Source organism: Rhipicephalus sanguineus, chromosome 8 (genome assembly GCF_013339695.2).
Source record: "Rhipicephalus sanguineus isolate Rsan-2018 chromosome 8, BIME_Rsan_1.4, whole genome shotgun sequence".
Lineage (NCBI taxonomy): Eukaryota > Metazoa > Arthropoda > Arachnida > Ixodida > Ixodidae > Rhipicephalus > Rhipicephalus sanguineus.
Genome location: NC_051183.1, coordinates 56441306 through 56463499, shown reverse-complemented (window position 1 = coordinate 56463499; position 22194 = coordinate 56441306). Strand labels below are relative to the sequence as shown.

The 22194-nt window shown below is 46.6% G+C and overlaps 1 protein-coding gene across 1 annotated transcript in view; it reads right to left on the bottom strand.

The window, feature by feature from the left end:
* LOC119403241 (cell division cycle protein 23 homolog) overlaps window positions 1–22194 on the bottom strand; it is a 30486-nt gene that overhangs the window by 2035 nt on the left and 6257 nt on the right. The window contains 4 exon segments of the mRNA XM_049418239.1: window positions 3092–3278; window positions 4975–5438; window positions 7912–8244; window positions 11134–11561. Of these exon segments, the coding sequence (XP_049274196.1) occupies window positions 3092–3278; window positions 4975–5438; window positions 7912–8244; window positions 11134–11561 (1412 nt within the window).

Below are 22194 nucleotides of genomic sequence, written 5' to 3'. Positions count from 1 at the left end.
GTTTAAGCAGTGCTATAACAAATACAACAAAACGCTATTTTAAACTGCACATATCCAATATGCACAAACATAATATATGCATTTTTATATAATGTTGACAACATATCTGCTTATAAAGCTGTTTGCTTGCGTATAGCCAACACAAAATAATGTCAAACCCAGATATATTGAATCTGAAGAGGTTCAGAAAAAAGTTCCGTATATAGATGATTCGATATATAAGATATTTTATACATCGAAAATATACTCAAGGGGATTACAAAACTGTTTGATATACATAATAATTCGTTATATGCGGGTTCAATTGTATAGAGAAATTTTGGAGCTAAAGTCGAGGTGCGGTTTATACTCGCATTTCGATGCACACATTGGTTTTATGGCAATACATGGGGATCTTTTTTTAAACACATTTTTTTATTTTTCACTGCTTTGCGCTTGCACATGTGGGTTACATGCAGAGGCAGCTTATATGCAAAAAAACATGGCATATCAAATCTAAAGGAGATCACAAAATAACAGAATATACTGAATGAAATAAGGCAGATCAATCAATAGGCCTGTTTTTGTTGCACACAACTATGTATATGAAGCCAAGGAAACTATATGGAGCATTATTATTAGTAGTTTTCAATCGAAGCGTTGCTACTGCAGGATAAAGTAAAGCAAAAGTGTTTGAACAACAAGTTGCCGCTGGTGTGTTACAAACCCACGACCTCAGCATAATGTAGGCATGCAGTGCACTACCAAATGTGCTATGGCAGTGGTCATTCTCACATCCACATTCTTGGGTATTTACGCCTTTACAACACACATTATGATCGACTGTCTATAAATGCGCGAAATTCACATAATTTGATGCCAAGAACCTGGAGACGAAATATGAAGCAAGTGAAAGTTTGAGAATAAATTATAGCGTGTTTTACAGCAATTAAACGTCATTTAAACATAAATAATGATCTAATTATTTTACAGTCAGTCCCGCTATATTTCTTCATAAACCCAATTCAATGACCAACTCAAATTAAATGCGATAGTTATCTGCTGGCAGCGGGCATTCCTAAAAAAGGTAAAAAAATATTTTGAAATTCCTTCCGAAACACCACAGGTCTAACGTCTTGTTAAACACGGTACTGACTTCACCAAATTTATTGCGTGTTGCGAAATATATCAACCAGAAAAGATACAAGGGAACTTAAGGCAACAAGAATGCTTAATTTGCCATTAGCTCAGTGTTTGTAGTTTCTTCCTTGCCAATAGCGCACAGAGATCGCAAAAGTAAGTCACGTCTCCAAATGAGGATGCCCTGTCCCAAAGGGTTATGTATGCGTAAACCAGGGATGTCATCCAGCGCGACTCTCTGCCGCGGCGTTGAACATAGATCATCCTTTTTACCCCAGGACATCGTGCAGTACGTCATATTAACGAGCTGGCAACCAGTAGTTCGATGAGATACAGGCCCCAGGTATCGTGCTTCAATGCATGGCAATTAGCTATTTCCGCTATTCATGTGCTGGACCACATTTTTTACAGTTGTTTCCACACAGCTTACACAAGCAAACCTGCCAATACCAAGTGCAAATCACAAATTTCTCGTGCCCAAGCACTGCTGTGCGAGCCATAGATTACTTTAGATTGATCTGCATCTAAGCTAGTTGGCGATCTTCCATGTTGAGTGGTTGCAGCATTAAGGAAAAACGCATTAAACGCAAGTGCATACATATTTTCTTTCAGATCCAATATATTATCTCTTAAAGCACTTGCCAGAACAGCGCTGCCTCATCTGCATGAATGTTTCCCATAACACAAGAAGTGATTGGGGTATGATTAGCAGAGGCATGGCATGGCAGAGCGTTTGGTATATCAAAAGTGACTGAGTTTTCAATGAACGTGTAGTACTCCACTATGCTTCTGCATCGTATTTATAAACAATCCAAAGCTTTCGAAAATACTACAAGTGCAATACAGTCACAAAAGTTACTCGGGTCACGTACAGTTTCATTACGACGAAGATGGGATGTACAGCCACTACGAGCACAAATGATGTTATCCGGTACAGTAGAGCCCGAGTAGTACATAGACCTCAAAGGGTATCACAAGATGGTAATTAGATATACAAAAGATGCCAATGCGAAGCACATTTAGAAACTGCACACATGTCAAAAAGTCTCTTGACACTGTGAAATGTGGGAAGTTAGCAACTTGTTCTAAAACCGCAAGTTATCATTCATCTTTCACTTGCGCGATTTCGTAAGACATGAGAATCGGACAAGGAGAACTTTTGCGTTCTTAAGCAGCACCGCAGTCCTCTTTCTGACAACAAACAGCCACAGACCGCGTGCTTCACCGCACGACACTTACTTCTTTCTGCTATTAGTATTCTTCACCGCATTACAAGGCTGTGATGTGGTGAAGCTTGCTAAAGCAAATTAATCTTTGTGAAGCATAAATAAGATTGCTGCTGTGCGAGGCATCCATACCTTGACATGCAAAACTTGCTAGTTTTGCTCTACGCCTTGCACTGCCATTTGTTTTTAATGCCCTGCTGGACAGCAACTGCCAAAACAGTGCCATTAAGTCGGCACGAATTATTTTAACGATGCCAGTGATTGCGTACCAGTCAAGAGAAGCCCACTTGCAGGGACACAGCACAGCGAAGAGTTCAAAAAATCAAATGAAAAGGTGCATGGGTGTTCGATGTAGGCATAGTGCAGTGTTATAGTACTATTTTGTACAAGATTTTACAGGGGATGTCGCAACTGTTTGATAGAGGCAGTAATCCATATACGTACAGTTGAAACTATCTAATGAAGTGACGACCGTACTCAATTTATTTCATCAGATTGGGAGAAGTGTAAAAACAAGAAAGGAATTTTTCTAAAATTGTGATGTGAGACATCCAAGGCTGCCCTGGCATCGCCTTTTCTGCAGACACAAGCTCTCGGCCCAAAATCCTATGTTCCTTTTGCTCGTCCCCGTCCCCTTTGTGCTAGTAATCATGTTCTATTATGCTCGATAGCAACAAGCCCAACTTTCTGGCTTAACTGTCTAGCAACAACATTCTAGCATAAAATAACACAAAAGTCAAACACACCTGTTCGCTCTCGCCGAGGCGCTCATAGACGCGCGCCAGCCTGAACAGGGCGAGCCCTTCAAAGTCCCCGAGAGAGTGGGCCCGCCAGAAGCACTTCTTGGCCTCATGGTGCTTGTCCAGCTTCTCGTAGGCCTCACCCAGCGCCACCATCATGCGCGAGTCGTTGGGCCGCAGCTCCTGCGCTTGCCTGCGTGTTGCCCATAAACAGTATACAGTCAACTTCTATCATCATCAGCAGCAGCAGCCTGACTACGCTCACTACAGGGCGAACACTTCTCTCATGTTTTGCCAATCAACATGGTCCTGTGCTTGCTGCGGCCACGTTGTACCAGCAAACTTCTTAATCTCATCTGCCCGCCTAACTTTCTGCCTCCCCCTCGCACGCTTGCCTTCTCTTGGAATCCAGTGGATTACTCTTAATAACCATCAGTTATCTTGCCTAAGCGCTGCATGCCCTGTCCATGCCCATCTCTTCTTCTTGATTTCAACTAAGAAGTCTTAACTCTCGTTTGGTTCCCTGACTCACTCTGCTCTCTTCTTGTCCCTTAACACCAAAGAGCAACACAATTTTTCTCATATTAGTAAAGTACTCTTTCACGATACCAAAAATACCACGTTTGCTGCGAGAAGACGCTTATTAAGCGAGAAAACGCGCAAAAACAAAATGTGGGCAGTTTTCTGCACCATTCGCCGTGACGTCACATGTTTTGACGGCGCCTAGTAGGGACTACGTAGTTCCTAATCGGTAAAAATGAAGTACATAGACTTAACATACCAAGTTTGGGGTAATTTTGTTGAGCCGATGGCGCCAAAATACAATAAATACACTTTTAAATCCATGATGTCACACGGGGAGATTTCAGCGCGAGATTTAGAAATGAAACTTTGGGGGGGGGGGGGACTTGATTTTCTCCTGTATTAATAAACCTATAATGATGGTGAAATTAACGATATTAGAGTTCTCAGAGCACAATTTATTGATCTAAACCAATTCATTGTTTCTCTTTAATGTCCCTCTAAGGTTACACCTATCATTTTTCTCTCCATGGCTCGCTGCATCATCCTCAGTTCGACTGCTACAGAACGATCAAAATTGGTTTAATTATCCCATAAATCAAATTATGCAAGAGGCAGAAAAGATATCAAGACATGCAGCTGGCTCACTTCACTGTTGCCTGGTTGTAACACCTCTCCAATTAAACATGCAACCACATTTGATAGGTTCAAAGTAGAAAATTAACATCAGACTGACGCTGGGACATCTAAGACACAGAAGTCAAAGACAAACACAATTTTCTAGCAAGAAAAACACAGCATTCTGCCAATTCTGGCATTAACAAAATCACTAAACCAGGAAACTTAACCTCAACAGAATGAAATTTCACTTATGTGCATTGTCTTGTCACCACACTCAGGTAGTATTTTACCGCTATCAAAGCAAAACATGTCCTTTCCGTATAGTTCATGGCTCATTTCACATCCCGCACTCATAACTGAATCTATCCTATCCTAAAAACCCAGATTCTCATGCATTTGCCTAAGACAACTAGAAGACAAAAGCCATCTTCTTTTAGTCCTCAGTCAATTGTATTGATCCCACCTGAAAGCTTTCAGACCCAATGTGGTTTTGCATTACCTCCTGGATCGGAGGAATGCGAAGCTTTCTGCACCTCACGAGGTTTTGCACAGCCTCCGTGATTGTGATGACGTCGTCATGTGATGTCACGATGACATCGCAGGGTGAAGTCATCACATGATGATCTTTTGCATCCCTCCTGTTGACGCTGCCAATGCCGACAGTCACTATTCCCATTTGTGAGGCATGTAAGGCTTATGCCTTAAAACAGGTTACTTAAGAGCACGAAAGAGAACATTAAACCGACCTGTAGTAGTAGAGACAGTAATTGGGCATCTTGAGTATCTCATAGGTCTGTCCCAGCCCGTACCAGGCCCGGTAGTCCCGACGGTTCACCTCAATGGCCTGCCGGTACGACTGGATGGCGGCGTTGGTGTTCTTCATCTCCATGTACTCGTGGCCCATGAGGGTCCACGCCGCAAAGTAGTTCGGGTTGAGACGCAGTGCGCGGCCGAAGTAGAGGACGGCCTTCTCGTGCTGGGACCGAAGCGAGTAGAAGTTGCCGATGACGCAGCATGTCTCGGGCTTGTACTTGTCGATGGCGCACACGCTGTGGGCCAGGTGGCTCAGCTCGACACGCAACTCCTTGACGTACAGCAGGTTGGAGTAGATATCCATGTTGTCCAGCCGGAATGGGTCGGCCTTGCGCAGCTTCTGGAAGCCCTCAATGGCCTTGTCGACGACCCGCATGTTGTGGTATGCAATGGCGACCTGCGATGCCAGAAGAGTTCCTGAGTACGAATGTTTTTGTGCTTCTAGAGCCTCATATGTAGAGTCTATTTTGAGGCTATGAGAATGAGCTAAACCATGTGAGTGACCATGACTGGCACCCAGGCATCAAGTGGCTGCAGTAGCATAGCCAGAAATTTTTTCTAGTGGAGGGTCAAGCAACCTTTATATATGATTGAGTGCGAGTTTCTATGTGTGTGTGTGCATGATGTTACGAGAAGTACTTATTCAGCCGTCGTCAGTCAGCACTGGTAGAGCTAACGCAGCACAGAGCACACAGGATTGCAGACCAACAGGCCAGCTCCAGACTGAGCCCCACAACAATGTTGTCATCTTCCAATGTTGTCATTATTCAGCACCCATGCAGGAGAGACGTTTCCATACTCGTGACGATATGTATACATGTAAAATAGAAAATTTTGCAGGGGTTTCAATCCCCCCTTGGCTATGTCATGACCGAGTAGTTGCCTTGCAGTAGTTGGTGTTGCTAACGTCTGCTTGCACTGATACCCCCATGCAAAATAAATGCTCGTGCCCAGCTGTGCCACTAGTCAGTTCAGCCACTTTGCAACTTTGGTCACAGAACTAAAGAAAATGAGCAGCGAGTCGAAACAGTGGTGACAAGCAAGCATCTTCTCGTGGTAAAAGTGGTGCTTTTGGTATTGCAGAAGGACAATTTACTTAATGCAGAAGGAATTGTTTTACTCTTTAATGTCCCTTTGAACGGACACTAAAAGCAAATAATAATTTATGTCATAGTGAAGGTGAGCGCTTGAGGACGCCTAAAGCATCAGTACTATACACTTCATCGCTTTAGTAATCGAGAAATTAATGTAAATGTAGGACAAGATTTGCATCACCAGCGGAACTTCGGGAACACAAGCCCGAACACATTGAAGGGACTCAGTACAAGTAATCGCAAGTACTCAGACTACCCATGACAACAAAGAACATTCCAGTGCATTACAAGATGTAACAAAATGCAGTTTGCGCATTTCCCGATTCATGCTTCACTAAAGCACTGGTTGTTGAGCATGGCAAATGCCTGATCAGAAGGCCGTTCTCAAAGGCAGATGGTTTGAATTGCACTAACGGCATATGGACCACTAAAATGTGATTTCCTTTCAAACTGTGCACTTCCTTAGCGCGAAACATGCATTACGAGGTTTCTGGAACACTATTTCAACAATCCTCGCCGACTTAATATTTCACTTAAAGGCATCTTTAAAACTAAGCTTATCCTCTTCACTACCGAACAAAGATGTAAGCAAGAAAAGAAAGATAGGGTTTGCAAAATCTTATTTCACATGGTCGCACAAGTGCAAATAAAAAATATTGAGACAAAAATTTTATTTTGAAAGGGTAAAGATGGGTGTAAATAAATGGCAACTTGAGTTGCAAATATGGCAAGAACACCGCCGATAAATGCAAATTTTGGCTCTCAGTGCCTCAAATACTTTTTCAATGATTACCAAAGACCAAGAGCATAACTTTTGTTCACACTACTTTGTATGCAAAAAAAAATTAACTGCAAATCTTTAAGCACTTAGGCCTAAGTAACCGCACGCCCTGCCCACTGCAGTCTTGTTCTGCTTGCACAGCAGCAGCTAACATCAACTTCTGCTGTTCCCTATTGGAGTAAGGGTAAAAACACTCTGGGAGATGAAGTCGCAAGTCTTCAATTACACTGAGCAGCTTGCTGTTGTATAACTTGCTGAAGTCGTGTCCACGAACGTGGATGCAGGTAGCAAAGAGGTTAAAGGGATACTGAACAAAAATAGGAAAAAAATCACGAAAACATCGAAATTCAACTTGGTAGACGCAAGTGTTTCAAACTTCCAATAGAAACAATTTATTTCACATATTTTTCAACAGTTGGCGGTATTTTCGGAGGATTATCAGCGCACGGCGGCTGCAAGCCAGGGGCTGCGCATCGACAGCCCTGACGTCAAACGTCCTTGAGGCAGATGCAGGGTGCACATTTTCCTGTCCTGCTACTTCCCTTTGTCTACCTCTCCTGTACATCCCAATCGCCACCTTCCGCAAAGGCAGAGACGTACTCCACTCTTTAGGGAGCTTTACCTCACCCGAGGTAAAGCCCCTAAACTGTGGGGTAAAGCCCTAAACACTGTTCACTGCCAGTGCCAATAATAGTAATTATAGGAACCGTAGTGGGAGTGGAGCAGGTTGAGAGATGCAGGCAGCGGCTGGCACACCCGTTTCTGAGGACATTAAACCTCACCAAACGTCACATCTAGTTCACAGCATGGCCGCTAGATGCTGCAGTTTGTGAAAAGCGCATTAAATTCATTATTTTCCACTAGGTTCCGCCCGAAATGAAAATTGTGTCTATTGAGTCCAGCACCCAATCTTTCAATTTGGTGGAAAATCTTTGCAGACCAAAAATTTTGTTCAGTATACCTTCAAAGCTAATTGCAGCTGCTCCATAACTGACCTGTGCCATGAGGTACGTGCTTTCGAGGAAGGGTCCCTTTTGGAGCTGCTCGTATGTCTCAAGCACCTCCTCGTTGAGCTGCAACTCGAGGTAAGTGTGGCCAAGGAAAAACTCCTTCATCCAGTGGTTGGGCAGCTCGAGGCTGCGCAGGTGGTCGCAGTCGGCCACCAGAGACGACAGCTCCAGCCAGGCGCCCCAGTGCAGGGGCTCGGCGTGCACGGCCTCGACGAAGACATCAACGGCCTGTTGCTGCAGCTGGAGCCGCTTGAGGACCACACCGTAGATGTAGAGGCAGAAACCATCGAGCTTGGGTCGGAGGGCTCTCAGCTCTGTCTGCGGGCGAAAAAATAGAAGGAAAGCAGTCCAAATCACTCTCAGTGACATTAACATAGGCTTGCGCAGGGTTCCCCATTAGGGGTAACGAAGTTCCATCACAGCAACCCCCTTTGGTCAAGTCCAAAGCAAAAGACAAGCTGCTTCACAATGGATGGTCCCTGGCTTGGCGTGAGTAAAGATTCGAAGTAAACAAGCAGTTGGGTATGCATTTGGGCATGATGAGTGGAAAAATAGCGCTAAAAAGACAAAACAAGCAAGGACACAAGACCAGGGCGTCGTGGTCTCGTGTCCTTTCTGTCTTTATAGCGCTGTTTTTCCACTTGTAATTAAACAGTTCTTACATTGCGACATCCGGAGCCTTTGTCCGCCATTATCACCAAAAACTTGCATGGCCATAACCCTGCTCTTTAAACAATAACTGGGCAGGTCTGATTGAGTGAAAACTGAGAGAAAACTTTGCTCCCCACTTCTAGGTAATTGGAAGGGTGGACCCCCCCCCCATGCGCATGCCTTGGACATTAATAAGACATGAATAAAGATAGAAAATTGGGCGAGTTCGATTACATTCACGGCTAACAGCAAAAAAGGACACAGACAAAATAAAAGCGGATGAGACGAGCACCATCTTTCAAATGAATGTTTATTCAGTTGAAAGACGGCGTGCGTGTCAACTGCTCTCTAGTTTGTCGTCATCCTTTTGTGCTGCGAACCATTAATGAGACATGATCAACTGATTCAGTTTAACCTACCGCACCTACAGAAGAGACTAGTAGTCTTATGAATATGGGTCCTTAGTGGAAGGTACCAGATTTTTTTTTTTTTTCCAACTAGGGTTCAGCAGGGCTAGAGATCTCGTACCCATTCTAAAGACGAATGAACATTTTTGAAGCTCATACTTGCATCATAAATGAAGGAAGTATGCACAAACATCAACGAGCCATGTGTGGAAAAAATGTCAGTTCTTTTTTAGAACGGGTGCAAGATCACAGCCCAGTGCTGCCTTTGATGGTATTGCATGGCTCAAGTATCGAGCGGAATTTCTACCAGGGCCCTCTGCATGGCAGTCGAGTATCCTATCCCAGTGCCATACCAGTGCTTGAAACTCCTTCGCAAGAGCTATGGTAGAAGAGCTGAACAACAGCAGACGTCAGACAATGCGACTAGCATAACGAGTGGGTAGTTTGAAGCTTCCCACTTATTACAGAGGGCTCAGCCATAATTCCTCACAGTCATCAGCCAAAGCATCAACAAAGCGCACATAATGCCTTATAGATGTGTAGCGGGTACCTCAATTCTCTGCAGAATGATGAATGACATAAGAGTCGGTATTTAACTACTTGGCAAAATTATGGTGATTTATGGCCTAGTGGGTACCTCCCAACTCAACTTCCAGTAATCGCCCCAAGAGAGTTTACAAGGGGCTCAGAAAGGCCACTCCACCAGCTTTCACTGTGACTGTGCTGCTTGTTCCCATGCACGCCTGGCATTTTTTTTTCCCAATCTACAATGCAAGTTCATGGTTCCTTATGCCAGATTTTTTAGATTGACGAAAGTTGAGAATTTAGAGAAATACAATGCCTAACCGAAAGAGCAAAGCGCCAAATGGTTTCATTCAGTCTGCGGTGTATCTTTTCCAAGATGCTGTCCCATTTACTCTCAAATTACAGCCTGCAATTCAACATAAACTTGCTTGTCCACTGCCAAAGGAGACATCTGTAAATAAAAACGGTGAGAGGCCAAACAAAGGTAAATTGACGTTGACAGCGCAAGAGCTATCATGCCAAGTCAAAGTGCCAGGTGATTTGCTATAGCAACAGAGTCTGCCGCTGCTGCCAGCTCAGTGTCGGTGCCAAATACTTAATCCACAATTTGTTGTCTTACGCCAGAAAGGTTTCCCCTGTCGCATGGGAAGAAATAGCGAATAATCCGGATTTAACAAGGCTGACACTCCTGCAAAGCACGGCTGACCCTTGAAGTGACATTAGCAAATGTGACAGTTCTAGTGCAATGACTCTGAAGGAGTAGGTGCTGTGCTTACGAGACACTGCACAACAATGTCAAAGTCAATCGCGATTGGACCTGCACCGCATCTAATTTCTCGATCGTGATTGGCTCATTTACGCAAGCTGCAGAAGGGGAGCCAATCACGGTTGAGAAGCTTGATCCCGATCAGGCTTAATCGCAATCAACAGTCAGTGATGTTCCATGCGTGAAATTTTCGCTTTTTCGGGGAATTTTGCGCTGTCATTTTGGACGGAAGGAAAAAAGGGAATCATTGCGATATTGCAGGTAATTTCACGAATGGTGAAATTCTCCTATGATGACCCATACACAATGGCCACAGTGCACTTTCGGCTTCTGCAGCCGGTTCTGGTGCATACAGTACGCAATAGCATAGCCATTGAGATTAGTTTCCGCCAATTATGCGGAGCGATTTCTAGTTCAATCTGGGTGTAAGACTCCGTACCCACATATCCACAGTTTACTTACAACACATAAGTTACGAGGGCCATGCGTTTGTGTTGTGCAGGAGCTCAGGCGTTAGTCACGATTTTAACAGCCGTAAACAAGTCACGCACATGCATTATATTTATGTGTGTGTGAAGGCGCGCGCGCATTACTACTAGTGTGTATTAGATCTAGTACACTCTAATTACTATCATCGTGCAGGGAAATATGCTAGATTTTTTTTTTTTCGAAGTATGCAGGGGAAAATGCCCGAAATAGGGAATTTTCGTGTCTCGGAATGGGAATTCTTCGGCGTAGTACGGAACATCACTGGGCACCGTGTGACACCGGTATAACGCACTCACAGAACCGAGCGCCGTTTGCACGAGTGCGGCAAGTGGCGCATCGCGTCGCAACGATGTAAAAACGCGTTCACACCTGTAGGTCTTTCAGCTCCTGGCTTGCCCCGCGGTCCGCAGCCGTGATCGGCTCGACGGTGTCGTCCAGTCGCTTCTTCTCGTCCGAGAGGTACCTCGCGTAATAGTGAAGGAATCGCGTCGTCCCCGTGGCATTCTTGGTGAAGTACGCGACCCGGTCGTACTCCTGGAGGTCCAGGTAGCTCTTGGCGAGGAAGTACGTATCGTCCAAGTCGTCATTGCGGTCGACCGCCGCCGTCGAGTCCTGTGGACTCGCCTCTACGTCACGCAGAGCGTACGCGAGCTCGGACGCCCACTTCGCGCTCTGTCGCAGTCCTCGCAGAGCGCACTCGCGCCGAGAGCGCAGCAAATCGCGCTTGATCACGGGAAAGTCTAAACTCAAAACCTTGCGCCATGCTAGAGAGCGTAGAAAGATTGTAGACGGATATCCTGGAACCAGTGGCAGCGGCAGCAGCGGCTAGCAGTGCGCCCGCCGCCAGAAAACATTGGCGCTGTCGTCGTTAGTGACGTTAGTCACTAGGGGCAAGAAAGCAGATTCTAAAACCGAACGGCAGGACCAAGAGAGGTGTCTTCTCGACGGCGCTGACTGTCTTCAAAAGAGTTTTTTACCTTCAAGAACGAGCCGAGCAATGTTAGCGGTGCGGGAGATTGTGGTCTTTTGCAAAGACGAGAACTTAGTAATTTTAGAAGCTGACAAGGATTCTCGCTTTGTCGTCCTGTCTCAGGCCACATTCAGTGATAAAGCCTCTGAGGCGTTGGAGAAGAACTTTCTTGCTGTTAAGAAGTCCGACTCCAGAATTAAGAGCAAGGCAATTAGATTTTGTAACGACTTAAAGCTTTCGAAGCTTTCAAGAGACATCAGTAATGCAAAAAAGTCCACGCTGAGTGTGTTTGTTACTGCGAAAACACACAAAGCCAACTTGGCAGTCATGTTAGCCAATTTTTCTTAAAAGCACTCAATTCTTTAAGCATAAACGACCCTTTTATGACGAGTAATGCGCATGAGGTCGTGCAGTTTCTTCAGGATGGCCACAACATTGGTACTGCTTCTAAAGAGACAGGGCGTGCAAACACGGACACAAGAAAGAAGTCAGGACACCACAAACGCGTTGTGTCACAAACAAGTTGGGATGTCGACATAGTGGGCATGCCCGACAAATGCTTCAGCACGGACCCGTCAAGGGCGATTGAGCAGTTGCGAGAGCGCGTGAAAAACAAGCAAACCAGGTCGAAGAGCTATACAGATGAAAAACGCGGAGCCAAGGAACCAAACTTCAAGAACGAGCCGAGCAATGTTAGCGGTGCGGGAGATTGTGGTCTTTTGCAAAGACGAGAACTTAGTAATTTTAGAAGCTGACAAGGATTCTCGCTTTGTCGTCCTGTCTCAGGCCACATTCAGTGATAAAGCCTCTGAGGCGTTGGAGAAGAACTTTCTTGCTGTTAAGAAGTCCGACTCCAGAATTAAGAGCAAGGCAATTAGATTTTGTAACGACTTAAAGCTTTCGAAGCTTTCAAGAGACATCAGTAATGCAAAAAAGTCCACGCTGAGTGTGTTTGTTACTGCGAAAACACACAAAGCCAACTTGGCAGTCATGTTAGCCAATTTTTAAGTCACAAACAAGTTGGGATGTCGACATAGTGGGCATGCCCGACAAATGCTTCAGCACGGACCCGTCAAGGGCGATTGAGCAGTTGCGAGAGCGCGTGAAAAACAAGCAAACCAGGTCGAAGAGCTATACAGATGAAAAACGCGGAGCCAAGGAACCAAACTTCAAGAACGAGCCGAGCAATGTTAGCGGTGCGGGAGATTGTGGTCTTTTGCAAAGACGAGAACTTAGTAATTTTAGAAGCTGACAAGGATTCTCGCTTTGTCGTCCTGTCTCAGGCCACATTCAGTGATAAAGCCTCTGAGGCGTTGGAGAAGAACTTTCTTGCTGTTAAGAAGTCCGACTCCAGAATTAAGAGCAAGGCAATTAGATTTTGTAACGACTTAAAGCTTTCGAAGCTTTCAAGAGACATCAGTAATGCAAAAAAGTCCACGCTGAGTGTGTTTGTTAAACACACAAAGCCAACTTGGCAGTCATGTTAGCCAATTTTTAAGTCACAAACAAGTTGGGATGTCGACATAGTGGGCATGCCCGACAAATGCTTCAGCACGGACCCGTCAAGGGCGATTGAGCAGTTGCGAGAGCGCGTGAAAAACAAGCAAACCAGATTTTGTAACGACTTAAAGCTTAAAAAAGTTAAAAAGTTAAGCTTAAAAAGCTTAAACAAGTTGTGTCATGCATATCAATTAAGGCACATCAAAGGAAACATTCGTTCCTCATTCTTTATTTCCTCTTCGTCCTCTTCGCTGAGGCGGCCGCCGAGCACGTGCCATCTCCTGGCGCCGTAGTCGGCAGTGACGCCTTATACGACATATCCCCTTTTGCGAAAAAAAAAAAAAAAAGTTGCTACCTAATATAGTCCTTGAACTTCTGCGGTGTCTTCTTCTTACGAGTGCTTCTTCTAATACGCGCTTGAGATCCCGACATATTGGGTGAAACTTGCGCACTGTCTGCTGCGAGTGGTTCAGGAGAGTCCGCATTTTCATGATTATCCTCTCTTGACGTGCCAGGATGCGATAGATCACCCATAACTGTACCAGACGATTGAGTGGATGCCGGTGACCAGTTCATACAGCAGATGTGCCTGATCTCATTTTGCTGACAGCTGCAGGGTGAACAGCAGCTAACTTGGACGCGTTCCACACTCGTCCATCTTCCAACAAGTACGAGGCTGGTCCACACTTTTCAACGATCTTCTTGGGCGCGGAGAACTGTGAAGATAGCTTCCCAGGAATGGCAGATAATTTAACCCGCACGTAATCACCAACGGCGAAGTTTGGTTCCTTGGCTCCGCGTTTTTCATCTGTATAGCTCTTCGACCTGGTTTGCTTGTTTTTCACGCGCTCTCGCAACTGCTCAATCGCCCTTGACGGGTCCGTGCTGAAGCATTTGTCGGGCATGCCCACTATGTCGAGCCTTGTTCGAGGTTGGCGTCCATGAAGAAGTACAGCGGGCGCAACACCAGTTGTCGCGTGAGGCGTACATCGATATATTTGCAGGTAATCAAGCATGGCTATTTTTATATCACGGCGTTCAAACAGAGCCAGTTGTATGTATGTCTTCAATACCCTGTTGAATCGTTCCACCAAGCCGTTAGCTTGCGGGTGGTACACAGAAGAGTTGTATGCTTGATTCCACGTTCTGCGAGAAATTCTTCAAAATTTGCTGATGAAAACTGTGGCCCATGATCGGATACGAGACCACGTGGGTATCCTTCGCGTGCAAAAAGTTCAAGTAAGAATTTCTTCACTGTAGGTGTGGTCGCGTCTCTTACGAAAGCCACTTCAGGCCACTTGCTGTAATAGTCAATGATTGTAATGGCAAAACGGCAGTCGGCTGAAGCTTGCGTGAAAGGTCCTACGATGTCGATTGCAACTTTTTCCCAAGCTTTGTCAGGAAGAGGAACGGGTTGCATTGGCGCTGCAGAGGTACGTGCAGACTTGTCACAGGACTGGCAAATCACACATGTGCGCACAAGCTCTTCAATGTGACTGTCCATGCACGGCCACCAATAGGACTCTCTCAGGCGAGCTTTGGTGCGACTAATGCCTGGATGTGACTCATGGGCCAGATCCATAAAACGGCGTGTCATAGACGCTGGCACGACAATCCTTTCACCCCGGCACAAGATATCATTTACAACTGAGAGTTCAGCTCGCACATGAAAGTAAGCCAGCAGCTCTTTCGACAAGGATTTTTTGTCAGGCCAAGAAGTAATCGTGAAGTGCTTGGCTTGAGAGAGAGCGGGGTCGTTGGCACTGGCTTCTTGAAGCTCTTGCATGGTAACGACTGGAGACAGGAAGCATATGAATTCTTCTTCGGGTGCATCGCGGAGTAAACTCTGTACGGGCAGCCGGGAAAGAGCGTCAGCCACGACGTTTTCGCTACCCTTTCTGTATTCCACGGTGTAGTTGTAGCACAGCAACCGTGAGGACCAGCGCGCAATCCTTAATGGACGGTGACCGGTACCTTTCGTTGAAAGAAGCGTAACCAATGCCGCATGGTCAGTCCGTAAGATGAAAGGTCTCCCCCACAGGTAAACGTGCCAATGTTCGCAAGCCCAGACGCAGGCAAGAGCCTCGCGTTCGCCAACTGAGTACTGCCGTTCATGTGGCTGCAGGGTACGCGAGGCGAACGCGACAGTTTGCAGTGAGGTTCCGTTATCTTGCTGAAGTACCGCACCTAATCCATATCCTGAGGCATCAGTCGTGACGTACACCGGTAAGTGAGGATCGAAAAGATGAAGAACCTCGCAAGATGTTAGAAGAGCTTTCAGTCGCTCCAAACTGCCTTGTGCTGCCGCAGTCCAAACGAAAGGTGCATTTCCTCGAAGCAAGGCACGCATTGGCTCCACAACGTCAGAAAAATGGGGGATGAACTTGGAGTAGAAACCTGCAAGTCCCAGCATCGAACGAAGTTCGTTGATGTTTTTAGGTGAGGGTGCCTTGGTTATCGCCTCAATGGATGACATAAGTGGGAATAACCCTCTAGCGCTGCCAACATGACCAAGAAAAGTCAGCTCTGCGACGTCAAAAACACACTTGTGGTTCAACCTGAGGCCCGCATCAGAGAGCCGTTTCAAAACAGCGCGCAAATTGCCCAGATGATCCTCGCGGGAGCGTCCATACACGATGATGTCGTCAATGTAAATAAGACGCATTTGCACCCTTTTAGGATCAAATGCATCATCTTTTGAAATGCTGAGGGCGCCGATGCTAGTCCGAAGCAAACCCTTTTGAAGCGAAAGAGTCCGTCATGAGTTATGAAGGTAGTAAGGTCACGGCTCTCTGGACTGAGTGGTAACTGGTGGTACGCAGAAGCTAAGTCGAGCTTTGAGAATCGCTGCGCCCCAGCCAAGCTGTTCAGTAGTTCTTCAGTTTGTGGCAAAGGAAAACTGTCCACTACCACAGCTTTGTTTGGCTCCCGTAGGTCAACGCACATGCGAATCGAGCCATCCTTTTTCCTAGCTACCACAATGGGTGACACCCACTCTGACGAGTCGACGCGCTCAATGATGCCCTGGGCTTCTAATTTTTGTATTTCTGCCAAGACTTGCTCGCGAATGACAAGTGGCAGCCGTCTCAGCTTGCTGGCCACTGGTTGAACAGACGCGCGAACTTTGACCTTGTGACAGAAGCCTTTAACAGTTCCGAGCTCTTTTGAAAATAGGTGCTCGAATTCGAAACGTAACTCTTCAGGCAACACAGGAGTTTCTTGCGTCATCAGAAGACACTTAAGCGGTGACCCCTGAATCTTCATGTCCAGAGCCGCGATGCCATCTAATCCAAGAATGGTTGTTCCTCCAGGCACAACGTACAATAAGATAGAAGTGCATCGACCATGGAATGAGGCCGCAGCAATGAAACATCCTTGAATTGGAATGGCGGACTTGGAATAATCGAGAAGCTGAACGGACGTAGATGTCAGAGGATACACTTTAGAAAAGTGACGTTTGTAAAGGTTTTCAGCCAGAATGGAAACCGATGATCCAGTGTCTATCAAGAATGACACAGAAATTCCCTCAATTTCTAATACTGCGTAAATTCCTTTCTTTCGGCTCCAGATTTGACACACACTTAAGTGATCGTCTGGGTCAGCTGTATCGCTATCTTCCGCGACATGCTGAACATTTTTCGCGAACTTTCGTAGCGACTTGCACACCTTTTCCAAATGGCCAATTTTCTCACATTTTCGACACTTATGTGTCTTGGCCTTGCACTGAGGGCTATTTGCAAGGTGCTCCGCCGAACCACAACGATAGCATTCCTGCTCTTTGAAGGATCGTTGACTTTGACTTTGCGTCTTATAGCATGTGCACGTGCTACAATGCTTCTCTCTCTCCTTTGAATTATTTTTAACACGATGAACTTGTAATTCCTTTCGGGACAGTTCTCTGGCTTCACTTGTCGCCTGATCATGCTGTTTTGCAATAGTAAGGGCCCTTGAAAGCGTTAGGGACTCTTCCAGCAGAAGGCGTTCACGTAAATACTCGCTGGTCGTTTTCTCTATCAGCTGGTCGCGTATCATGTCGTCCGCCAAGTCACCAAAATCGCACGCTCCTACCAAACTTCTCAGAGCGGTGATGTAATCCGCCGCAGTCTCACCTGGGGCTTGTGTACGTCGACGAAACCGGTGACGCGCAATAGTGACGTTCACCTTGCTCCTGAAATGACCTTCCAGCGTCGCGATGGCACGGTCGAAGTCATCCGGGCTAGGAGACGCCAACGTCCCTTCCGTGGGGCTCGAAGCCGCAAGGCCCGGGTCGTCCGTTGCCGTCAGAGTCTGGAAGATGCGCTGTCCTTCCAAGCCCAAGCAGTTGAGCAGAATCGCCTTCCGCCGAAGAGCAGGTAGGTCGGAGGCGCCCGAAGCAACCATGTAATTCTTGAAGGCTTGTATCCATTGCTCCCAAGGGATGACCGGGTGTCCAGGTGACGGCAGGAACGGGGGTGGTGGTTGTAGTCCAGAAACACTCATCGTAGAGGACGACAGGCGTACGTACAACACTCACGAAGATGAAGGTCAGACCGGTAGCACATGGGCTCGTAAATCTTCGTCGCCAAAATATGTTGTGTCGTGCATATCAATTAAGGCACATCAAAGGAAACATTCGTTCCTCATTCTTTATTTCCTCTTCGTCCTCTTCGCTGAGGCGGCCGCCGAGCACGTGCCATCTCCTGGCGCCGTAGTCGGCAGTGACGCCTTATACGACAGCAATTAGATTTTGTAACGACTTAAAGCTTTCGAAGCTTTCAAGAGACATCAGTAATGCAAAAAAGTCCACGCTGAGTGTGTTTGTTACTGCGAAAACACACAAAGCCAACTTGGCAGTCATGTTAGCCAATTTTTCTTAAAAGCACTCAATTCTTTAAGCATAAACGACCCTTTTATGACGAGTAATACGCATGAGGTCGTGCAGTTTCTTCAGGATGGCCACAACATTGGTACTGCTTCTAAAGAGACAGGGCGTGCAAACACGGACACAAGAAAGAAGTCAGGACACCACAAACGCCGGCGTTTGTGGTGTCCTGACTTCTTTCTTGTGTCCGTGTTTGCACGCCCTGTCTCTTTAGAATGAATACTTACCAACTAGCTCAGCTCTCTGTTATTGGTACTGCCTTCTCTATTGATATTGAGGATCTATTTTGCTCGATTACCCATAATGAGCTTTTTGCAGCTGTGAAGGCGTACGTGCATTGAACAAAACGACACCATTCCCTTCCCGAACACAGCTGGCGTCACAGTGGATAATTTTTTAACGCTTTTAGAATTTTACCTAAGGAACACTTTTATTCTGTTTGCCAAAGGGTTGTACCTGCAAAGACGCGGCATCTGCATCTTCTCATGTATAGCGCCCGTCCTGTGTAACACTGGCGTAAATTTCACCTATGAACTACCCATTCGATACTCGTTGCAGTTTTTAGACTTAACTTTCCATGATACCCATATGTGTGCTGGCAGCATTCGCCACGTGCGAATAAGGGGCTGGTATCCGTACGATTCAGCTACTTCTAAGCTGATTAAGCGGGGTGTAGCTCTGCTGTGCCTGGATTCCGCGCTAAATTTAAGAAATCATGCATTCACACGATGCAGGCTGCCTTTGACAGACAAGTTAGGCGCCTTGCTATGGCAGGCTTCCTTGGTTCGTTGCTTACGTCAGTGCATGGTGGAACTCTCCGGCAGAAGATTAAAGGCAGCAAGAAACCGGCGGTAGCTAGCACAGCTACTAGCACCGTAAGACCTGCAGAATTCCTTATCTTCATAAGGTGACCCACAACCTCAAAAAGGTGGCAGGCAGGTATGATGTCCCTCTTGTTTTTTCTGCCCCTGTGAAGCTGTCCTATAGCTCTGCCCTCGCACCACTGCTGAGGGATCCGCAGGCTGCGGTGTGAAACACGCTTCGGCTTACACTAAATGTGAGACAGCCGTTGTATACCAGATCCCTCTGAGGTGCGGCAGGTATTATCTTGGGCAGATTGGCCGCTGTATGAACGTACGAGCCAGGGAACATGACAGAAATCTGCGGAAAGAAAATGAACTTGCGCATCTTCCTGCGCACTGCAAGGTCTACAAATGCGAACCACGATTTCGTGAGGTGACGATCCTGGGTAAGAGCACAGCCCGTGAGTTATTAGAAGCGTTTTATATCAGTAATGAATGTAGAAGTGAGACATCCATACAGGTGCGGTCTTCTGAGATTGGATTGTTTGAGAGGTGGGTATAGGCGAGGCAGTGTTGTTGGCTATTCTGCGCATGTGTGTGTCACATTGGAAGTGCCACACTTTTGTCGTCCTGCTCGTCGCCTCTCTTCTGTGCGTAGGAGTGCGCACAGTGGGGGGGGGGGGGGGCGGCCACCCCCCTAATCACTTAAGAGGGGGGGGGGCAAAATCTTCCCCGTACATTGAGCCTTCTTGTCACCGGAGATGGGGGGGGGGGGCGCGAAATCTGCCCCATACATTTACTAAGTAGGGTGGGAGGGCGCTGCGATGAACCTTTGCCCCCCCCCCCCTCCCTCTGATGGGTGACCCTGCGCACGCCTATGCTTCTGTGTATGTACTTTTCTTCTACCGGCAGTGTATGTCATACAGAAAACTGACAGACAATTAAGCCGAGGAAAGCACAGGGGACATTATTTGTGGTTTCTGAAATGACGTGCAATGATTCTCACTTGAATTGAAAAGAATTAAAGTGGACGAAAAATAACCCTATCCGTCAGTTGGATCCGAACCCACAGCCTTCGAATAAACAGTTAGGGCCACGCAGCCTCGATCATGATACGTGACTATACCAAACACCGAATGTGGTCTGACGCCTGAGCCTGATCCGTTCAACGCAAGAAACCTCACGCTGAACGAAAAAAAGACCCCTCGCACATTGGAAAAAGCTGTTCTCACTTAGAGTGTAACCAGATTCAATGATAAATTAATATTTAAGGTAGAATAAATGAACGCAGAGTTGTTGCAACACAGAGGTTGCCCGCCAATTTTCACTTGTTGTTTCAGAATTGCGTGCCAAACATATTGCGCACGCTGCAAATAATGTGAGGACGGACAAGAAAAAGGTATGGTGTAGAAAATTATGGTAAGAAAATTGCATGCGCGTACTTAGAGGCGTAGCCAGAAATTAATTTTTTTTTGGGAGGGGGTGGGTGTACCCTCCCCCTTGGTTACGCCTGTGTACGTACGTGATTTAGCGCTATCTGCGCGCTTGTGATCCCGCTGCAAGTACGATCTGAAAATATGGGAAAAAAATAAACCTAAAAAAAGGTGCAGGCCGCTGGGCAGCCAGTTCGCGTACATAGATATGATGTACGTGCGATTCATGCGAATATAAATAACATACATTTAAATCAGCATTCGAGCAGAATGGTAAAAACGTCGCAGAATTACTAATATTATATTACTAATAATATTATGTAGTAATGAATAACATATAATAATATGCCAGAACATTATAGTATAGTAACAAAACGCGGCTATCCATGCGTGAAATCATGAAATTCCATATATTATCTTGACCTTCCTTGTCCCTCCTTTTTTTTCCCTTTGACTCATACTTCCTTTTTCCTATTCTCAAAGCAGCAATGGGTTCTTCGCACGAAGGACGTCAATTCTTCCGTTTGACATAACCGCCCATCTTCACTACTTAAAAAGTCAATTGCTTTAACTTTCTTAATTACAGTCTCAAATGATGTCTTTAGTCATCTTAAGATGTCTGCGGCTACAGAAGTAATTTTGAAGGCGTCGAACCAATATCGCATTTCCATGATTTTTCAGGATTTTGGACGCATTTTTTGAAACACCCTGTATATGAGGCGTAACGATCGCATAATTTGATTTCTGCGCCGTTTTATCTGAACGAAATAAGCTTTTTTTTTTCTTTGTAGGGCACAAACTTACATTATTGTCTTATGGGCGAACCATGCAGCAATAGAAGTAACACTCATAGTGCAACGATAGCCGCGGTCGCAATCGTCAGTCGTCGATAATGTGATCGGTCCGTGAAACGCGTCGGCTTTTGTACACGCCTGACCGAACCTTCCAGCGTTATATCGCTGGTGCTTGCGTTAGCTCCACGAACGAGCTCGACAGTCGCGAAGTTTCCCAAACACTGCGGCGCGCGCCGGCGCGTAGCGGTGCTAAAGGCCTTACCACACGTACGCGTTGCAGCGCGTCAGCGCGCGGCGTTTAGACGCGGCTCCGCGCCCTCTCTCTCCATAGGGAGAGGGCGCGGCGCCGCGTCTAAACGACACGTGTTGACGCGCTGCAACGCGTGCGTGTGGACAGGCCTTAACACTTTTTGCGGGTGAAGCCCGGTCACATCGAAATAAAGATGCGCAAATGGGCAATGGCGTATCCAGGGGGTGGCACACCGGGCCCGTGCCCCCCTCCCGTATTTTTTTTTTCTTTTTGCCAGGGCATACAGAGCACAAGGTCACACTCTACCACATCGGCCAGCCCCGCCCCCACTTCAGATCAGGGAAGTGCCCCCCCCCACCCCCTCCGAAAAAAATTCCCGCCTACGCCCCTGCTCATGGCAATGCCACCCTCTTAAAAAAAATTACACCATCTCCCGCTAAAGGGGACCATGAGGCGATGCGAAGCCGGAGCACTTGCACGATCGCGTTCCGTTGGCGTTCGTTGGGCATGCTACCGACCTCGCGTCGTGGAACGCGAAGAGGGACGCTACGCGCGTCGTATCTTCCATCTAGCCTGGCCGTTAATTCTCACAGGGCGAGCGGGGAACGCGGTCGACAGGCGGCCGAGAGGGGGGCAGCGTAGGAGAGGAGAGAGAAGGGGAGGGGACGCGCATGCGCTCGAGCTCATCGTGGCGTTGCGCAGGAGAGAATTTCGGCATGTCTAGCCCGCGTTTCAGAGGAAGAGTGGAAAGGGGGAGGGGAGAGGGGAAGGGGAGAGGGTATGCGCATGCGCAGTAAGGGTGGTCACGCCGCACACCAC